The following is a 19,930-nucleotide window of genomic DNA, read 5'->3' on the forward strand; positions in this document are numbered from 1 at the left end:
ATATAACGTGAAAAATTTAATCTAAATATTTTTAAAAAATATTTTAGTACAATTAACCAAGAATTGTATTTATCATACTCCTCGATACTGGATATTTGTTGCACAGAAAGGACGCCTATTAAGTATTTGTTGAAGTGCATATTTTTAGCTGCATGATACCCAAAATTTCATTTTTTTTCCCTTCAAGAGGAAATTTTTTAGCAAATGAATTATAAACTAAAATCTACTTGGAAAAAAAGTTTAGCATTTAAAAGAGAAACAAAAAGTCTACCCTTCGTGGAAGCAGATGGAAGCACACCCAAAGATCTTAGAACCATGTAAGTTCTATTTGCCAACTCCCATGCCTCAAGAATAAATGTGCAATGGTGTGTTTTCTGCCTTGAACACTTTTTGATATTAGAAGTGTGAATAAAGGGCGCCTGGGTGGCTCAGTGGGTTAAATAAAGCCTCTGCCTTCGGCTCAGGTCATGATCCCAGGGTCCTGGAATCGAGCCCCGCGTCGGGCTCTCTGCTCCGCAGGGAGCCTGCTTCCTCCTCTCTCTCTCTCTCTGCCTGCCTCTCTGCCTACTTGTGATCTCTCTCTGTCAAATAAATAAATAAAATCTTAAAAAAAAAAGTGTGAATAAATAATCCATATATAAAGCAACTCAAACAGTTTGCTATCTAGAACCTTTTCTGAAAGAATACCTAAAGAAGTACTACAGCAAAATGAAGAATAGATCTAAGAAAGGTCAGGATGCAAGAAATATTGATGAGTAAATAAATATGTAAAATTCAGTAGTTAAATCTAGATAGTAGTTCACAATGTAGCTTTAACACAATAGATTCTTGAGAAATGATTTTTAAGAAAGTAGAGGCATGATGAGAAGTGTCCCCAGAATTCCAGATTGGAGTCAAGCTATGGGCATAGGGATGAGAAACAAAAATGCTAAAGTTCTTATACTGGGAGAAGCAGAAAGAAGTTATACATTTGAGTTAATTCCCAACATGAACAGAGAAATACAGAGTCAAACACTTTCCTTAAAATTAAATTGAAGAGTTAATAAAAATAGTATATTAATTATGACAAGAAGCTTTTTTTAAATGGTAAAAATTTAATCAATCCAACCAAAAGAAAAAAAAAGGAAAGAAAAGGTGAACAAGGACAAGCACAATACAGAGAATACAAGATGGGAAGAACAATACTAAAGTTGTTAGTTTTCAAAATAAATGTTAAGTAAGCAAATGTAAGCAGTAGAAGATTAATTCCTTTGGCATGAGCTTAATAAACATTTATTCAGTCATCACTTGTGACCTAGTTGGGCTTAGTGCTGGGGATCAATACAGTAGAGGAATTAAAACAGGGCTCTATCTCTAGAGAGTTCACAGTATAAAAGGTTAAATGAAGTTATTTTATTCCATTTTATGGGGCTTCAAAATTGAAAATAATTAAAATAAGGCAACATATTCCTTTTCCTAATGGAATTATAAATTCATATACATGACTTTCTAGAAAATTGTGCTCTAAGATATCTAAGAATTAGCTTCAGGATTTTGTCAGAAATCAATGCAAGTCTTCATAAAAATGGTATGCCGGGGTTGGTGGAACTAGGAAGCAATGAAACTGGGGGGGGGGGGGGCGGCGGTGGGGGGAGGTCCAGCAGGGGTGTGAGTCCCTAAAGTAGACAGACACATATCAGAAAAATTTATCCAATTTTTAAAGAGGCTTAATACCCGTTGATATAATTTGTAATGTGTTTTTGCTTTGGTCTTACCCATCTTCCTCCCCCTCTCACCAAACAAAACTCGTATCACTATGCTTTCAAAGACAGATTGTGTTTGTTTAAGATGAATGGTATCTTTAGACAAAACAGACTTTCTTCCATTTGCCATTTCATGTAGTATTTACACATAACCTCAGTGAAGGAGGAAAATGAGGGATTAAAAAGACTTCCTATAGGTAAATACGACAGAGACTGAATACACGTCATTATCTCTGGATAAAAAAAGACAGAACAACTAGAATCCGTGGGCAAAACTCCAACATTAATAGTTTTACTTGCCACCACTTATACACACAGAAAACATTTTTAGTTAAATTTACCAAAATGGCCTATTTCCAAATGATGAAGATCTGCCTAGTTGTAAAGATAAATTTTAAAAATTATATACTGACTAAACTGCTATCCTGCCTAATTGAAAACAATAATCTTAGCCCTTTTATGCTGAACCTAATAAATATTAACATGTCAATGAATGTATTTAAGAATAAATAGCACACAAGTTATATTTCAGTTAAAATTTGTTTTTAATTTATGCTATTTTGGCTAAAAAGCAGGCTCAATTTGATGAAGTAAAACAGAACTTCAAGTGGCTTGTAAATGATATATTTTTCCTGTAATATTTTACTAGTTATAAATTTTAGAGTAGAAACTTAAGATAACGGTCATTAAAAACAGAATGTGAAAATATTTTAATCTTCTTCAGTCATTAATCATGTCATTTTTACCAGATTGCTCAGCTAAGTTATTTGAAACAGATTAAAACATTTTCTAAACCATAGCTTTCCTGTTTCTGATCATCCTATGTAAAATCAACCTATTGACTCTTAGTGAGAAATGCAGGAAACAGAGAAATGTTCATCTTTCTATTACATAGACCCATGACTTGTGTGGTAATATAGTGTATCTATCAAAATTCAGATGAATTGGGAAAAAAGCCTTTTTGAAAATTCATGCCAAAATGGAAAGAGTATTAAATCTAGCAGTAAGAAGAAGAAAGTAGACAAGTAAATTCCTATCAATCATCTTATAAAAGACATGGTATCTTTTAGATTTCTAATGGACAAATTTGGTCTATTTGGAATGAATATAAAAATTACTTTCTTATGAACTGGTTACAAGATAGAAATGAAATTTAACCTAATTACTTTTTAATCTGGAGAATTTCTAAAATACAATTTAAAAAATAATTGCTAAAACATGATACACTTCAGATTTCTACAAAGTAAGTTCGAGTATTTTGAAAAACCATAAAAGGTGTTGTCTTAAAAACAGGTTACAAAAAAGAGATTAGAATTAACCATACATAAGAATATAATTGCCTTTAAACAGTTCCCTCAAATCTAGAGTCATGTTTATTAAGTAATAAAGTTGGTTAAAATTGAGCTGTATCTCTTTTTTTTTCCAGTATTTAATTAATTTATTTATTTTTCAGCATAACAGTATTCATTGTTTTTGCACAACACGCAGTGCTCCATGCAATACGTGCCCTCCCTATTACCCACCACCTGGTTCCCCCAACCTCCCACCCCCGCCCCTTCAAAACCCTCAGGTTTTCAGAGTCCATAGTCTCTTATGGTTTGCCTCCCCTTCCAATTTCCCTCAACTTCCTTCTCCTCTCCATCTCCCAATGTCCTCCATGTCATTTGTAATGCTCCACTAATAAGTAAGTACTGTGAATCCCCACAGCAGATAAATGCTGGAGTCAAATTAATGATACACGTGGTGATAAACAGTACCCTTTACTGAGTGTTTAAGTCTCTTCTGCCAACATTCTTTGCCTCAGACAATATACATAAAAATACCTGTTATCTTTAAACTTCCAATCTCTAATTGTAAAAAATCCTCTGCAAAGATGTACATACACACTTTCCTTCTGTAAGTCCTATTTGTCCATGCAGTATTTGAGAGTTTTCTGTTCATTCAGTATTTGAGAAACTTTTCTTTCTATATAATTACAGCAGCACATGCACCAAGAGATTAGCACTAGCAAAAGTTATTGCCTTAAAATCTCTAATATTTCATATATGAGCTGTAATAATTTTTAGAATTTGCTTCCTAGAGATGAGTGCTTATTTGTCCAATGATATGACAGGTCAGATTCTGTTTTGTAAAAAAAATACCTGATTTATATGTATTACATATAAAATACCCATAAGTCTCATCTGAGCTGTATCTCTTTACATTTAAAATAATCTTAAGAACAATGCATCTTTGTTCATTTATATAATGTTCTATTTTGGGAAAAATAGATTTTATCATTACTTTATTGTCACCCATACTACCAAGAAGTTCACAAATACTAAAATAGTGGGAACCCTAACTAGCTGTTGAATCAACAATTAAATCAATGTATAATTAAATTGACACTGAGATTTGAGATTATTTTCCCCTAGGTATGCGTAGGCACATAGCACAAAATAATCAAAAGCTTCCCCTGGCCTTGTGAACTTACAAAATAAAACAACAGAGAGGCAACTGTCTTTCATGCTAGTTGCCTCAATCATATGTGAATACCTTAACAACAGTACATTTCTATGCTGAGAGTTTTATCTGTTTGATACTAGATTATTCTAAAATAGTTTACAGATAGCTTACTCCAGGCAAAGCTTTACCTTAGTGCACAATCAACAAACATTTGTGGAACTGAACATGGTTATATTAAATTTCCAAACTGATGAAATGGTATTGACTTTGATATTAAAATTTCCTTTTATTCATTGTTCATTCATAAAATGTTATATCATTTTAACAAAACATCATAATGTTTTGTTCATATCTGTCTGATATGACTATATTTACCAATTTATAAAATTATTAGGTTACCAAAAATGCTTACTAGTTCTACACAAAAAAAAAATTTGAAGAAAAAATTGTATTTTATCATAAATGAATTTAATATGAATTTAAATCTAAACTTTGGGGGGAAATTTTTTATTTTTTATACATACTGGGAACTAAAGGCAATTTTAAGTTCTAGTTATGCAGTATTTTTCAACAATCCTGAAATAAAAATGTAAGATCATATAGCTACAAAAATAAATATACTGGTACATTGCTTAGAATTTTAAAAAACCAATGAATTTCCTAATAAATAAGTTGGCAAAAGCCACATATGTAGGCAACATTTTAAGGAATACTGGTAATTAAAAATCAGGTCATGATAAAAACTGTAAGTGTAACTTAAAAGGAAAATATGTAAGAAATTAATATAAAGGAAGCCACAAAATGCAATAAATTTGAATAAATTCCAATTAGGAAAACCCTAAGGTATTACATTTGAATGAGTTTCAATGCCATTTTCATTCATACACTAAAAGTACAGTTTATTGACTATTAGTATATAACAACACAAGGGAAAAACTGAATTAATTTTAATACAGCATAGAAACAAATTTAAATCTAAAATGTTAGAATAACATCCCAAACTCTATTTTTGATTGGCCGGGAAGCCTGAGGTTTACCATTTTTGATAGGAAAACTACTATATTACTTCAGTCTTGGCATTACTGTTTTGTGTTGCTATGTTCTGCCACAAAATATTTTCATTGTTATCAAATTTTCTTGTCCTTTACATCTCTTGCCTTCTATACAATGGCCTTCAATCCACAATGTAAATGATTTGGATGTAAGGTAATGTATAAACACATTTTTTGAAGAAAAAAAACAATTTGGCAAATATTCTATATTATTTTGGAAATGGTAAAATACATTTCTTCTTAAAATTAACATCATTCCTATCAAAAAAAACCTAACATCATTCCATTTTTATTCACTCCTCACTTAACACAATGAACATACCACATGCTACTGTGTGAAAATATAATGTTGACTAAATATGTCTTTAATATGTATCAATTAAATATGTCTTTAATTTCAACAAAAACAAAAAAAGAACAAAAAATAGTAATCTTCTATTCTAGAATAGAATATTCTAGCATATTCTATTCTAGAATATTCTATTCTATTCTAGAATAGAAGATTACTATTTTTTGTTCTTTTTTTGTTTTTCTAAAACATTTCTAAATGTAATTTTCTAAATCTAAATTTCTAAATGTAATTTTCTAATGTAAATTTCTAAATGTAATTTTCTAAATGTAAATTTCTAAATGTAAAGAAAAACATTTCTAAAAAAATATTCTATTCTAGAATATTCTATTCTATTCTAGAATAGAAGATTACTAATTTACCACTTGAATATCATGTAAGGCATCTGTTTCTTAAGTATCTGAATCTCCAGAACATATATAAAAATCACTGAAAGATCTGTGGTCACCAGGCAAAAATTAAATTTTCTTCATCTTTGATTCCTATCCAGGGAACTGATGAAAAATCAAAATAACCTCTTATAAAATGTTCTTTCCTATAGCATAGTTCTATAATGCAAAAGATATAACAAAAAAATCATTGAGGCATAAAAAGAACTAAAATGTCATTGGCATTTTAAACTATTTTTAATAGAACATTTTGATGTAATAAGAAAATAATTGAGTTTGCTTACTGCATTTGTACTTGTTTCCTGAATAAAATATTTTCAGACTGAAGCAGAATGTTAAAAATCTTAAGCCTGCAACAAAGTCATGTACTTAAAACAAAATTTTCTACCCTTTGTGGTTAAATGTATCTTATTTCTGCCCAAGAATGAGCAAGGTATGTCAATTTACATGAATGGACGAATAATCCATGTACTGTCCCCCAAGAAGTTTAACGATCACCATCCATTCATTCCACTTGATGAAGATCTACCAATATGCGGTAAGCAATTTCACTTCCTATAGTAACTACAGTGAACTGTATTATTGAATTCTATTAATTTTCAACTGTATTAAAAATAAGGTGTTGTCCAAAACAAAATGATTATCAATTCCCTAGAGACTGTTAATTCTTCATCAATCATATCTTTACAACAAATCCCACATGAATATCTTTTTCAGCAGGCGATTTAATGCTGTGGGGATAATTTGCATTTAGAAATCAAAACTCTACCTCACCTCCAAAACCCATTTCTCAAGAGACTACTGAATCTACTTTGTGGGGGGGAGAAAATTTCTACAATGATATGTGACTGTCTGGACAAGTATGTCATATATATGAATAAAAATTGTCATGTGTATGAGTAAAAAGGTGTATCACTAAAAATTCATAGATACCCTTTGATCATATAAACTCATATTCTAGGGAGTTTATTGCATGGTTAAGAGTACAGGCTCTGGAATTAGGCTACTTAGGAACAAATCCCGGTTCTGTCACTTACTAGCTATGCAACTTTGGGCAAAATAGCCAACCTCTCTGTGCCTTAGTCTACTCATTTATAAAATGAGAATAGTAATGTATGATTTGTACAAATTAAATGAGTTAGTAAATATAAAGCACTTGGTACAGTGCCTGTCACTAGTAGGCATAAAATCAACATTAACAATTATTACTAATGCTATTATCTACAGTTAGGTCCAAATTCTTTAACATGTGCTCTCTAATAGACTCCTAACTCTACATTACTTCCCAAAAAAGTCCTCCAATTCTGGCAATTTGGTTTACTTACGTTCCTCAAATACTTTTTGCCCCTTTGCTTCTGTGCCTGACTTTAACTGGCCCTTTCTTTAAAATGATCTCCTTTATATCTATCCAACTTCAACCTGTGAAGATCTAAGTTACACCTCCAACAAGGAACCTCCCCTATCACTGTAGCCTAAAGTGATTCCCCTTCTAAATCCCACTAGGACTCCATTACTAGAAACTGTACATACAGATATCTTTGGGTGTATGTGTGTGTGTATATCTCATCTCTATAATTACCTTACAAGATCCATGAGGGAGGAACTGTGTGATATTCATATAGCCTCCACCACACCTCAAACAGAGTAAGTGTTCTACATGTACATGCAATTTCACTGACTGATCATGTGGAATCCAAGCAAAAATGTTTACATACTGGTTCAGTGCATTAACAACAGTATTCTGGGCCTGAGAATTTCAGAACAGAAACAGCTCAGTAAACCCAACTGCATGAACGATAGCCTGACTTTGACCAAAATACGCATCCCAACTCAATACTACTCAGCAATAACTCTTGGTACTTACGTATAACATGATTAAATTTCAAAAAGATTATATAGAGCAAAAAATACCACACACAAGATAATACATACTGTATGGTTTTATTTTATATGAAGTTCAAGACAGACTAATCAATGGTGATTAAAGTCAGAATAACGGTTGCCTCTGAGAACTGGGGATTAACTGAAGGAAAATACAAGAGAATATTTTAAGTAATGGAAATGTTCTATATCTAGATCTATATATTGACTTTCTATATCTTAACTTTAGCATGCTGAAGTGGTATGTTAAACCATTAAAATTTTAATATGTGCTTCAATAGCTAAGAAATAATTGAACTGTAAATTTTAAGATCTCAAGTTTCCACACATGGTTTCCTGCTCCAAGAACTTGGAAACATGGGATGCCTGGGTGGCTCAGTGGGTTAAGCCCCTGCCTTCGACTCAGGTCATGATCTCAGGGTCCTAGGATTGAGCCTCACATCGGGCTATCTGCTAAGCAGGGAGCCTGCTTCCCCCTCTCTTTCTGTCTGCCTCTGCCCACTTGTGATCTCTGTCAAATAAATAAATAAAATCTTAAAAAAAAAAAAAAGAACTTGGAAACAGAGTCTTAGGTAACAGACTTGTAGTATGTTTTCCAAGCCCAGTTGCAAAGGAGTCTTGCGTGAGGTGGTTAGATGTATTGGATAGATGAAGGCAAAGCCAATGGATGTTAAGTCATATAAAGTTTCACTGGCCAGGGCCATTCCCATTTGAGATAGATAATTCACGTTAACATAAACTCATAAAGCTAAATATTCAATTTGTCTATTTCCCTTTTTTCTTATTTTGTGCTTAGCAGAGCAACTTTCTAGTTATGATCTGACTCCCCATGTAGGTCTGCCTTTAGGGTGCTAATATGCTATACTAAGGAAATTTCAGCCCCAATATGAATGATTTATTTTGGCTAATTGATAAACTGAGTTCTTATTGTGATTTTGGAGTCACACAGCTTGACTATTTAAGAGAAAGAAGACACTGACCACACAGATGTAAGTGTATTCTGAGACATGTGAGAATTGTATTTCTCATCATAAATACATTGGCATTCTAGCTTAGTCCATTAGTCTTGTGGGTTTATAATATGAGTCAATCCCTGAAAGATACTAAAACATGCAAGTTCCTGAGGTTGGAAGTTTAAGATCAGATACTGGAACACAGAAAATTCACTGAGGCAAATAATGCTATCTTTTGAGGCTTCTTGGGAAACCATCAGCAACATTTCAATGGCCTACCAAAAGCCATATTGAAGTCATACACTTTATATTTTCAAGACATGTTTATAATCATATAATTATTCTTGATTTGAGAAAAATAAATGTTCTAATTTATAGTGTATAATAGTTGCTAAATATAGGAATTATAGAAAAATTAAAAGCTAATAATAATTTTTTTTAAATCACTCACGGAAAGAACTATCCCATAATCTAATACAATGGAAAGAGTCATTGCAAGTTGGAGATCTGCCATATAATCCCACCTTGGCCATTCACTGTTATATGACCTTAAATAAGTCCCTTAACCTTTTTGTATCTCAACTACTTCCCTGGTAAAAAATAGTCCTGTGTATCTTGCTGAGGTTTGTGACTCTCAAACTAGGTAAGATTTATTAAAAGTACTATTTAAATGGTAAAGCGTTATACAAATATTTTCATTTTACTATATCCATTACTATTATATCCAAAGTTAGGTTATAATAATGTGATTATAAAGAAGGAGTTGGATCCACTTTAGAGATACAATATTTTTTTTGCCAGATTCTTTTTTTTTTAATTTTTATTTTTATTTGTTTATTTACAGCATAACAGTGTTCATTGTTTTGGCATCACACCCAGTGCTCCATGCAGTACGTGCCCTCCCTATTACCCACCACCTGGTTCCTCAACCTCCCACCCCCCCGTCCCTTCCAAACCCTCTGGTTGTTTTTCAGAGTCCATAGTCTCTCATGGTTCATCTCCCCTTCCAGTTTCCCTCAACTCCCTCTCCTCTCCATCTCCCCATGTCCTCCATGTTCTTTGTTATGCTCCACAAATAAGTGAGACCATATGATATTTGACTCTAGAGATACAATATTTCTAACTCTATAAATACTTTTACCAAATAATTGATCTAAGTACATGATGTTCTAATATAGTAGATTTCATTATTGGCTCTATTCTTCTCCCCTTCCTATCTCTACACCCTTTATTAGGTGATGCAACAGTTCTTCCCACTAGAGGGAAGACAGAATACTTAACACACCTGCATGATCAGTGAGAAGAAAGAACCTTTCCTTAGTTTTCAGCTTGGGCGTGTGACTTACTTGGCCAATGGGATGCTAGCAGACCTGATGAAAACATAGGTTTGAAATGTGCTTGCATAGTGAGGTTTGCCCTCTTCTCTTTATCACCAGTGACAAGATCCATGGAGCAGAATTGGACCGAAACTGTGACCAAGCTGTGTCAGCCAACTCCCAACCAATCCATAGACACGTGACCACGAATACATTATTGTTTTAAGTCACTGCTTTTTTAAGGTGTCCTGTTACTAGGTATTATTGTGCCAATTGATAACTGATGGGCTTGGTGACTATACAAAATACATTATATTATATTTCTATGATCCTTCATTTATAGGATCATCTTTGGGTTTGATATTATAGTCCCTAGCCATAAATTTTATTATTATCCAACAATAAGTATCATCTATTTGCAGGAAGTATTCTAGGCACCAGGCTAATCAGGGTATATGACTCTAGCCTCCATAATAAACATGGCAAAATCTCAGTAGCTTATTACAAGGAAAGTTTATTTCCCTCTACATAAAGGCCAATAAAGATGCTCTGGACTGAAGGGCTCTCCTGCGTGGTTCTCTTCCAAGTAAGACTCAGAGATCCAGACTCCTTCCATGTCATGTTCAACATGTACCTCCGACATAATTTCAGAAGAGAGAGGTGGAATACACTGGATATTTAATCCCTTTAACCCAGAAATGACACCTACTCCACTGAAAGAATTGGTCGTTTATCCCCACACGAGTGGAGAGAGGTGGGAAATTGTCATCTCTGGCTGAGTAGCCACTTCCCAGCAACAGCTCTACACTATGAATGGGGAGAGTAAATCTTTGGTAATTAGTTAAGCGCTTTGGTCAAAACTGCAAGAACAGAACAGACAAAGATTCCCAACTTCATGGAATTTTTGCTTATTGACTATTTCATACCAGATACCAAGGTTATAAGGGGGAGTAAGACATGGTTCCTATCTTCAAAACACTCACAGATGGGGAGAGAAATAAAAGATTCACACAAATAATTATAGCAGATCATAAATGCTATAAGAAATCCATTTAAAGACTCAGTGTTTGCACAGAGGAAGGAATGATTAACTGCCGGGGAGGTGTTAGGCTGAACCTTTAAAGATAATGTCTCAGAGCCTCTTTCATAACAAAGCTATGGGATGGTGTTGGGCAAAAAAAGGAAGGGGAAAGCACCGGTATTTATAGGTGGTAAAACAACTTCTTGTTTCATGTACAAATTTGGGATAATGTAAGTTTCCCATTTAGAGGAGCCTTCATTTCCTTGGGCATAGCTTTGAAATAATGTCCTCTACGGGAGGACAAGGGCAATGCATGGCCCAAGCAAGACGGTTGGTGCCAGAAAACAAAGAGGACAGGAAGCTGACAATACAGGAGTGGTGATATCTAAAGACGTAGAATTCAATTTAAAAAAAAAGTATCTTTCCTCTCAAAGTCCTTGTCAGATAAAATAGAAACGAAATAAATAATGATATAAATCATGACTCAGACTGATCTAATAACTATGTACCAAATCTTTTCATTTCAGAGAATATAGTTTTTGAATTGCTCACAGAAGAGTTACAAAAATTAAACATATCTAGGGCGCCTGGGAGGCTCGTGGGTTAAAGCCTCTGCTTTCGGCTCAGGTCATGATCCCAGGGTCCTGGGATCGAGCCCCACATCGGGCTCTCTGCTCAGCAGGGAGCCTGCTTCCCCCTCTCTCTCTGCCTGCTTGTGATCTCTCTCTCTGTCAAGTAAATAAATAAAATCTCAAAAAGAAAATTAAACATATCTTAGGCCAAAAAATACAACTTTATTAAGTACTTCATAATAGACTTACTAAAAAATAGTAAGGTTACATTCTTTGACCACCAAGCAATGTAACTGAAAATTACAAACAAAAGTGGAAAGTAGAACATATGGAAATGTAAAACACTTTCCCACGTAATCATTGTGTCCAAAAGAAAGCCAAAACTGCAACTATTTAAAATACAGTATTAGGGCGCCTGGGTGGCTCAGTGGGTTAAGCCTCTGCCTTCGGCTCAGGTCATGATCTCAGGGTCCTGGGATTAAGCCCGCATCCAGCTCTCTGCTTGGTGGGGAGCCTGCTTCCCCCTCTCTCTCTGCCTGCCTCTTTGCCTACTTGTGATCTCTCTATGTGTGTCAAATAAATAAATAGAATTTTTTAAAAAAATAAATGAAATACAATACAATATTTAAAAAGCTGAAGCTTTTTGAAGGAAGTTCACAGCTTTAAATGTTCTAATTCTAAATAAGAAGAACAGAAAAACAAAATTTCAGTATGTAACGTAATGGTATACATGAAATCTAAGAAAACCAACTGAAAATTATTAGAAATAAACAGAGTCTTCATTTAGATCTATCTGAACCCAAACCTCTGCACTTAGCTGCTATGCCTTGCTGCTTCCTGGTGTTTAGTTTATAAAAGGAGATGAAAGGCTCTGTCCTTTCCACTTGCTTCTACACAATTCGGTAAGATTGTTAGAAAGAAGGCTGCCTGATTTTTCAGGCCAACCCTGATTAGGATCCAGTAAAAGAATAAATTAAAAATTAAATAAAAGTGAAGAAGGGAACAATATTCGTTAACATTTGTCATTGTTCTCTTGTAAGTTAATCTCTTTTAATGATAATCAAATGTGAAATGTCAGTCCTTATTAAAAGCTAGACAAAAACTACACACTAACCAGTAGCATTATTAGGCTGGTCTCTTAAAAGTCAAAGGGGAAACCAAAGTGATATGGTTTGAATAAAGTCAAGAAAGGTAAATTTGTCAAAACCTAAAATATGGGCGCCTGGGTGGCTCAGTGGGTTAAGCCACTGCCTTCGGCTCAGGTCATGATCTCAGGGTCCTGGGATCGAGTCCCACATCGGGCTCTCTGCTCAGCGGAGAGCCTGCTTCCCTTCCTCTCTCTCTGCCTGCCTCTCTTGTGATTTCTCTCTGTCAAATAAATAAACAAAATCTTAAAAAAAAAAAAACAAACAAACAAACAAAAAAAAACCTAAAATATATTAGCTTATGTTTAAACATCACGAGTTCTTCAATTCACCATCTGGATCTAAATTTAACTTTATTAGCCCTTCTCAGCCAAATATGCAAAGAAATCCATGTGAATTTGTATAATGGTCCAACTAGCTGTAAGATTCTAGGAGAGAATGAATTATATCCACCCTGTTCACAGCTATAAATGCAGGGTCTAGGTTTGGCACAAAGTACGCTTGGTAAACATAGGTTGAATGAATGATCAGATGAACAGACAATATTTTTCTCATTTCTACTAATGACTGATGCCCAGAGACAGATTTCAATACTCGTCTAGAGATTTATATTATATTTCCTTGCTTTTTGTTGTTACAAGACCTTCAAAAATAAGAAATTAAAAATGACAAAATCGATCTGAAGCAGCTGAGCAGTATTGTCAACACAATCTTCACATCGGTAAGATCTGAAAATGTTTCCCTTATTAATTTCTTGAGAAAGATTTCCTATGTTAGGCAAACTGTCTCATTTGCTCACAAGCTTTCAAAACTCTAGTTCTACTGTATTCAAATTCCTCATTTCCCTTCAACGTAGTGACCACCATTAACAGTCCACTGTATTTTTCACTGCCCTTATGTTTTTGCCTCAAGCTTTAACTGATTATTTTCTTTGATTTCCTTATCCTGGTGTAGAGTCCTTTTTATACAGATCTTAAAAGCGACACTAGCTGCTTTTTGTTCCTCGGGTTTTTTGTTGTTTTTTTTTTTTCCCCCCTTCAAGATAATTATATTCTGTTGTGCCTTTTATTATCGTGTCTTTTAGGATCTCCTAACCTTGAACACTCTTGGGCTTTATTTAAGAGTGAGCTCCCTCCTCAACTCTCCACACTAAAACATGCTCATTAGGTTTCTTAATCCTCCATAATTTGCTTTCATGAAATCTTATACCTTTGAGTTGCTGTGTTCTATGAGCCCATTTCCTTAGTAGAGCTATTCCAAGCAGCCCAGAATCAACAAGCACTAAACATAAGCTTATTCACTTTCTCAGCCAACATGACTCTACAGAAGAAAGAAAAAAAAAAAACAAACTTTATTTTGAATGTTTATGGACCATGAAACTATACCATTTTAACTTGATATTTCATTTTCTCATCCAAACATCGCCTGAGAAGGTTAAGAGCACAGAATTAGACTCCAGGCAGTCCTTAACATTCAGTTATTAACTTCTAGGCTTCAGGTTCTTCTTGGTCAGAAAACTATTCTATGTTAATAGAACAGAAATAACAGCATCCTGATGTTACGTAGTGACTGATAAATCCCAACTATAGCTTTGCCTTATAACCAGTATTGAGGAGAAGAGGAAAACATCTTTTTTCAGTTATTCTGCAAGAGCTCTGCTTTTCCAAGTGGGTTGTTTTTAAAAGACATGTGCGCGTTCCTGAAACCTGATTGCCCCGTCAACTCTGCTCTTCTCAGCAGCTCACCCCCGCGTTCTCTTCCATTCTACTCATCACGAGCACCTTTGTGAATGGACATGTACAAAAGGGCAGAGAGAGCATATATTTTATTTTTGATTGTAACTTCTTTTGGTTAAATTTAAAAATGAAAAAACCCAAAAACAAAATACAACAACAACAACAAAAAAAAACTTGGTGGTGAATTGAAAGAGTTAATGATGTTTCCAGAGGTGCCCATAAGTTATTCAAGCAAAGTTTACACTTCAGCCCGTGCATGTTAACTGGTGATCCTCCCCATCCAGATGATAGAAAGCAAAGCCAGTAATTTCTTTATTTAATTGGTTTGCATCCACACACTGACCTCCAGGGCTCTGTTTACATAGCCTATCACGCAGTATGCTCCACAGTTCCCTGTCTCTTTCAAAAGCATGTTTCTCCTGAGATTTGATATATAGCTTTCATGTTTAATCACTACATTGAACTCAATGCTCTGCTTCCCCCAGCATCAACTAACTTCCCTTCTTGGGAGGTGGGGAGAAGAGCACAGCTTCTTGCTACTTCTGAACATAAAAGGAACTCTGTCTTACTCTATTAGTAAAGTCACCAACTACACACGATTGCAGGCAAGCAACATTAGTGCATTAACGAGGAAACAATATTAAAATGGGAACCCTAAAACTCCTTGAGAAAGAAGGTAGGTTGATTGCTCTCAATCACCAAAACCAAAAACTTGAGGTGATTGAGTTTACCAATCAACAGAAACAGAGTTTAATCGGTATATACCTCAGGACACAGAGGACACAGCTAGATGGCAGCTACAGTGTTAATCAAATTAACTTTGAGGACAGAACATTCTTGAGGTTCTTGGATCAGAATTAACTCAGTACCACTACCTTCTGGTTGAAGGTTTTGTTAATCTTCACCACAAATAGAACTTTTGATGTCTCTTTAACTAAATGTGGACATGGTAATTCCACGATCCTTTCCATAAGAATCTGTATGTGACTTGAATTTCTGAGACAAATGAAAACCTTGAAAAAATAGTTGATCTCTTTCATTAAGTCAAGGTAATCTATAATCTTCAGGCTTTTAAAGTGACATGAAATGTATGTATTTTACTTTAAAATAGTTCAAGCAAAAAAAGAAAAGTGAAATGAGTATGGCAAATTATTAACAACTGTAAAATCGAGATGATGGATATTTGGATATTCATTATACCACCGTCTTTTTATATATAGTTGAAATATTTCATTATAAGTTTTTTTGAAGCTTTAAAAAAAACACAAGCTGTTTGTGGATTTGCTTTTATAGAAAAGAGTTGATAGAATTTTGATAAAAAAATGAAATCACTCTCTAGGTTTATTGCTTAGGTATATATTCAACAGACATTTTTCACCATGTGCTGACAATGAAAACTTTCCTTCCTTCCTCGTGAAGCTCACTCCACAGTCAGAAACTCATTTACACAAACTGCAAATGTGCAGTAAGTTCTGCATAAGCTAGGTTCCTTATTTGGGAGGGGTGATATATATATATATAAAATGTTACTTTGAAATCCTTTCCTTTATGGCCAGTCATTAACCACACTATTTATTTTTTAAGTGTTTTTTTCCTTTGCAAGATTGACATCTTCCTTCATTTAAAAATCTTATTTTGTCAGGAACACTGTTATAGCTGTATACAACATTAAGCAGAGCTAGTTTACTTTCTGTGTTTGATGAACAATAGAAAATCTGAACCTATTAAAGTCATACATTTAATTGTTCCAATATGCCATCTTATTTCTAACCAAATTTGCATGATATAGCATGCCAAAGAACACAGTTCTAGCTTCCTTTGTCATGATTCCCTCATCTGATACTAAGCTAAAAGAGCTTATAAGAAAACATAATTACCTGTTTCTTAATTTGAAACCATCTGAATTCTTTCCACAACATATTTAAATTCGAAATTAAAAGAATAAATAAACTTTTAATCAGTATTCCCCATAAGATTTTTCAGAGTACAGAACTTCGTAGTTTTCAAAGACATGCAGATGTTGTCCATCACAAACTTTTTTTTTTTTTAATTAGGTCTTGGAGAAAATAAGAATCGTGAACAAAAAAATCTTTGGTCACCAGAGTGAAAGATGCGTGTCTGTACAGATGTTATAACTATCACTACAGGAATTTAGCAGCACACTTTGATTTGGATTTGCAAATTCAACATAAATTTTCTGACTTTGACAATCGCTGCCTAATATTTCAATTCTATACACTATTTCCAGGTTTTACCTTCAAAATGAACTTGTTGGACTTTTTCTTTTTAAGAGCTATGTACCAGATCCTTTACCCTAAAACCAGTTTCTGACCTGATGTTTAGGGAATTATATCAGATCATAATGAAGTAGGATCTTAATAAATATTTGGTAATACTGGTAATGATATAAAAAGATCCAACTTTTATGTAAAAATTTCATATGCCATTAATTTTCTCCATTTATTTTTTATTATACTTAGAGATTTTAATATTTAAGAAATGACAAAGACTTCTCACCCTATGTTGAGTCACCTCTTATGAATCAATAAAAGGTCAAATCATTGATACAATGTCACTATGCCTTTAGTCTCCATTTAGTCTCTATTGTAAAGCAGAAATGTTTATCTTATGCTCTCACTGTCAGATGTGATTCAGAAGCCCAAACACACAGAATGGACAGATTTCTGGAACCATGGTTCTCAAAAGAGGTGAAATTGTTAACTCAAATGTACAGACTTCATATTTAAAGAGTCTCACCAAGTTGGAGACATTCATAAAGGTATACGATAAAAGAAAGATGAAGCTTTTAAAGGAGAAAAGCATGTTAGCACCTTAATATCATGACCAAAAAGAATATATATAGTCCTCAGGTCCTTTGTGAACATAATGAACAAAACCTTTTTTTTAAGTTAAAACAGAATAGAACTCAAACCAGAGTAAGAATGTTACTTTCAAATTCAGTAAATTATATGTTTCTTTGCAAATTATTTTCTCCTGGAACTGAAAATCAATGTTTATTTATCTATTAACAATTCACTAAATGGCATAATTTCTTTGTATGAATATGAGACAATTTTTGTGTTTTAATTATAAACACCGTTTGACACCCTGGAGCACATAAATCTCAGCAAATGACATAAAGACACAGTCCAACCCAAGGATTATATGGCTACATTCAGGCTTAATGAAAAGAACATCTAATGAGGTTGATATGCCATTGTTTCTGAAAACGTAAATTTTTTCCTGATAGATGGAAAATAATGGTTTCAGGTGATCTTAGTTTTCCATTCCCCCCCACAACAAAACAAATTTTTTAAAAACTAACAAATCGTAGACAAATTTCTATTTCTATTGGCTTAAACTCTTTTTAGTTTTCTGGATTAGTGCTCGCTTCAGCAGCACATAAACTATAGTTCGCTAGATTAAATGTATTTATTACCCACATTTGATGACAAGTCACTTGCACATAATCTTCAAATCATTCAGGATGCCTTATCTACTTAGAGAATAATATTCTACTTTGAGCAATAAGTATGTACAACTCTTACTTCTGCTTTTAAAATGAAACTCGGCAGATATAAGGCATTGAAGCCTTATTGCAGAACTATCAAGAATCCCAAAGTGAACATCTCCGGTTAGGATTCCAAGCAGCCGATAGCCCTGGGTGGGGTTCATGTTTTGAGAAGAGGCTGCCTGGTCTGTTTAAAATCAAAAAGGTTCTTGGTCTGATGAGTTATTCCTCAGAGAATAATATAAATAAAATACACTCAGAATAACATTACTAATGTAAACATACCTGAACCGGAGTCGAACTTGCTTTCTGACCTGTAAAGAGAAAGAAATTTTTTACAATAAAAAAAATTGCTTATTAAAGAGCAACTGTTACTTTGTGGGAGGGGAACCAATAGTTAGAGATTTCAGTACATTGCCAACAAGAAAAATCACTTTTAAAATGTAAATACCTCATCTATTTTAACTATTTTAGATGTACACATTATCCTAAGTCCCCTAAACATGCACATTACCTGTAGAGAGAGCAGAGTATGAAAAAGATAGTTAACTTTTTAACTTGTTTTGAGAGGAGGACAAATTAAGGATCAAAAAAAAAAAAAGGCAGATTAACTTGTTTCCGTAATATAATAAAGCAATAAAAAACTCAAATTTAAATTTATCCTCTTTCTTATTATTAAAGATTTTCAATTATTCAACACCAAGTAATTTTTCACTAAGTTCTTCACCCAGTAAATGAACGTAGTCACTCCATACATTTAATAAGAAGGAGGGGGAAAAGAAAATCTGAGCTCTTGTGGGAACATTATGTTTCAGATATAGGTTAATACTGGTTGTAAATTCAGAAGCCTTTGAAGCTCTCAGTCCGGCTGTGGGAAAACTTCTGTTGGGTAATTACTCCCAAGATGCTGCTGATGTGCTGTCAAGCAGAATTAACCCTATGACTAGGCCTATCTACACAGGCTACTATAAGACAGCATTGTCTATACCTAGCTCTCAAACCAATTAGTGGGCATGCTCCAGTCGGATTTATATCACACATTAACAATCAATAGTATATATGTTCACAGCTGCCACAGCAAGATACAAGAACCCACCAGCAGGAGTCCTGTTAAGGGATGTTACATTGACAGAGAAGATTTTTTTTTTTCCTGGGGAAATGTAGTTAACTAAGTGGGAAAGGAGAGTTCTTTGAAATTATGCCAGGGTACCAAAGCACTTTTGGAAGCAGTGGCTTTCTTTACCTAAATGAGTTTCAAGAGAAGTCATCAAAGGGGAGAAGGAGAAAGGAGAAGCGAGAAGCAGCTTCCTTTGTCATAAAAAGCCATTTTTCTCAAGTATTCTCAAGTAAAGTTTCACCTGATACTTAAACTAAGTCAATAACTATAAAAAAAAAGTATTATGATCGCCATGGTTATCAATAACCAGCGCTGTAAGCCAGGTGCACATTTCCCCCAAACCCTGGCTAGTCACAGTCCTCCTCTCAATCCTTCTCTGACCCATCCCTGACCACCATTTCAGCTGTAGACCATTTTTGGTTTTTGTTCTCTCTCCTGCTGTGGAAAGCCCTGCCCTGGGTCCTCTTCCTTGTTTCCAGCATCCCTGAGCCCAGTCTAAAGGACACTTGCCCCACGTCCGGCTGGTTTCCTTGCCTGCCTTCCCCCCTGGTCACAGCACGTGCACAGTGCCTGGTGCTTGAACACAGCAACTGTCTGCTGAGGGGCACGTCTGCCTCCACACACAGCCTTCTCACCTGCATTGCAGGGGTTCTTCCTTCTAAGCTTCCCTCCACTTCTGTGCTAATCATCCGGCCTGACAC

General features: G+C 34.4%; 1 protein-coding gene across 2 annotated transcripts in view; it reads right to left on the bottom strand.

The window, feature by feature from the left end:
• Nucleotides 1-19,930, bottom strand: part of MSRB3 (methionine sulfoxide reductase B3) — a 164,831-nt gene that overhangs the window by 65,515 nt on the left and 79,386 nt on the right. For both annotated transcript variants that reach the window (XM_046010781.1, XM_046010783.1), the window contains one exon: nt 18,398-18,426. In XM_046010781.1, coding sequence (XP_045866737.1) covers nt 18,398-18,426 — 29 coding nt within the window. The remainder of the gene's footprint in view (nt 1-18,397; nt 18,427-19,930) is intronic.

Source organism: Meles meles, chromosome 7 (genome assembly GCF_922984935.1).
Source record: "Meles meles chromosome 7, mMelMel3.1 paternal haplotype, whole genome shotgun sequence".
Lineage (NCBI taxonomy): Eukaryota > Metazoa > Chordata > Mammalia > Carnivora > Mustelidae > Meles > Meles meles.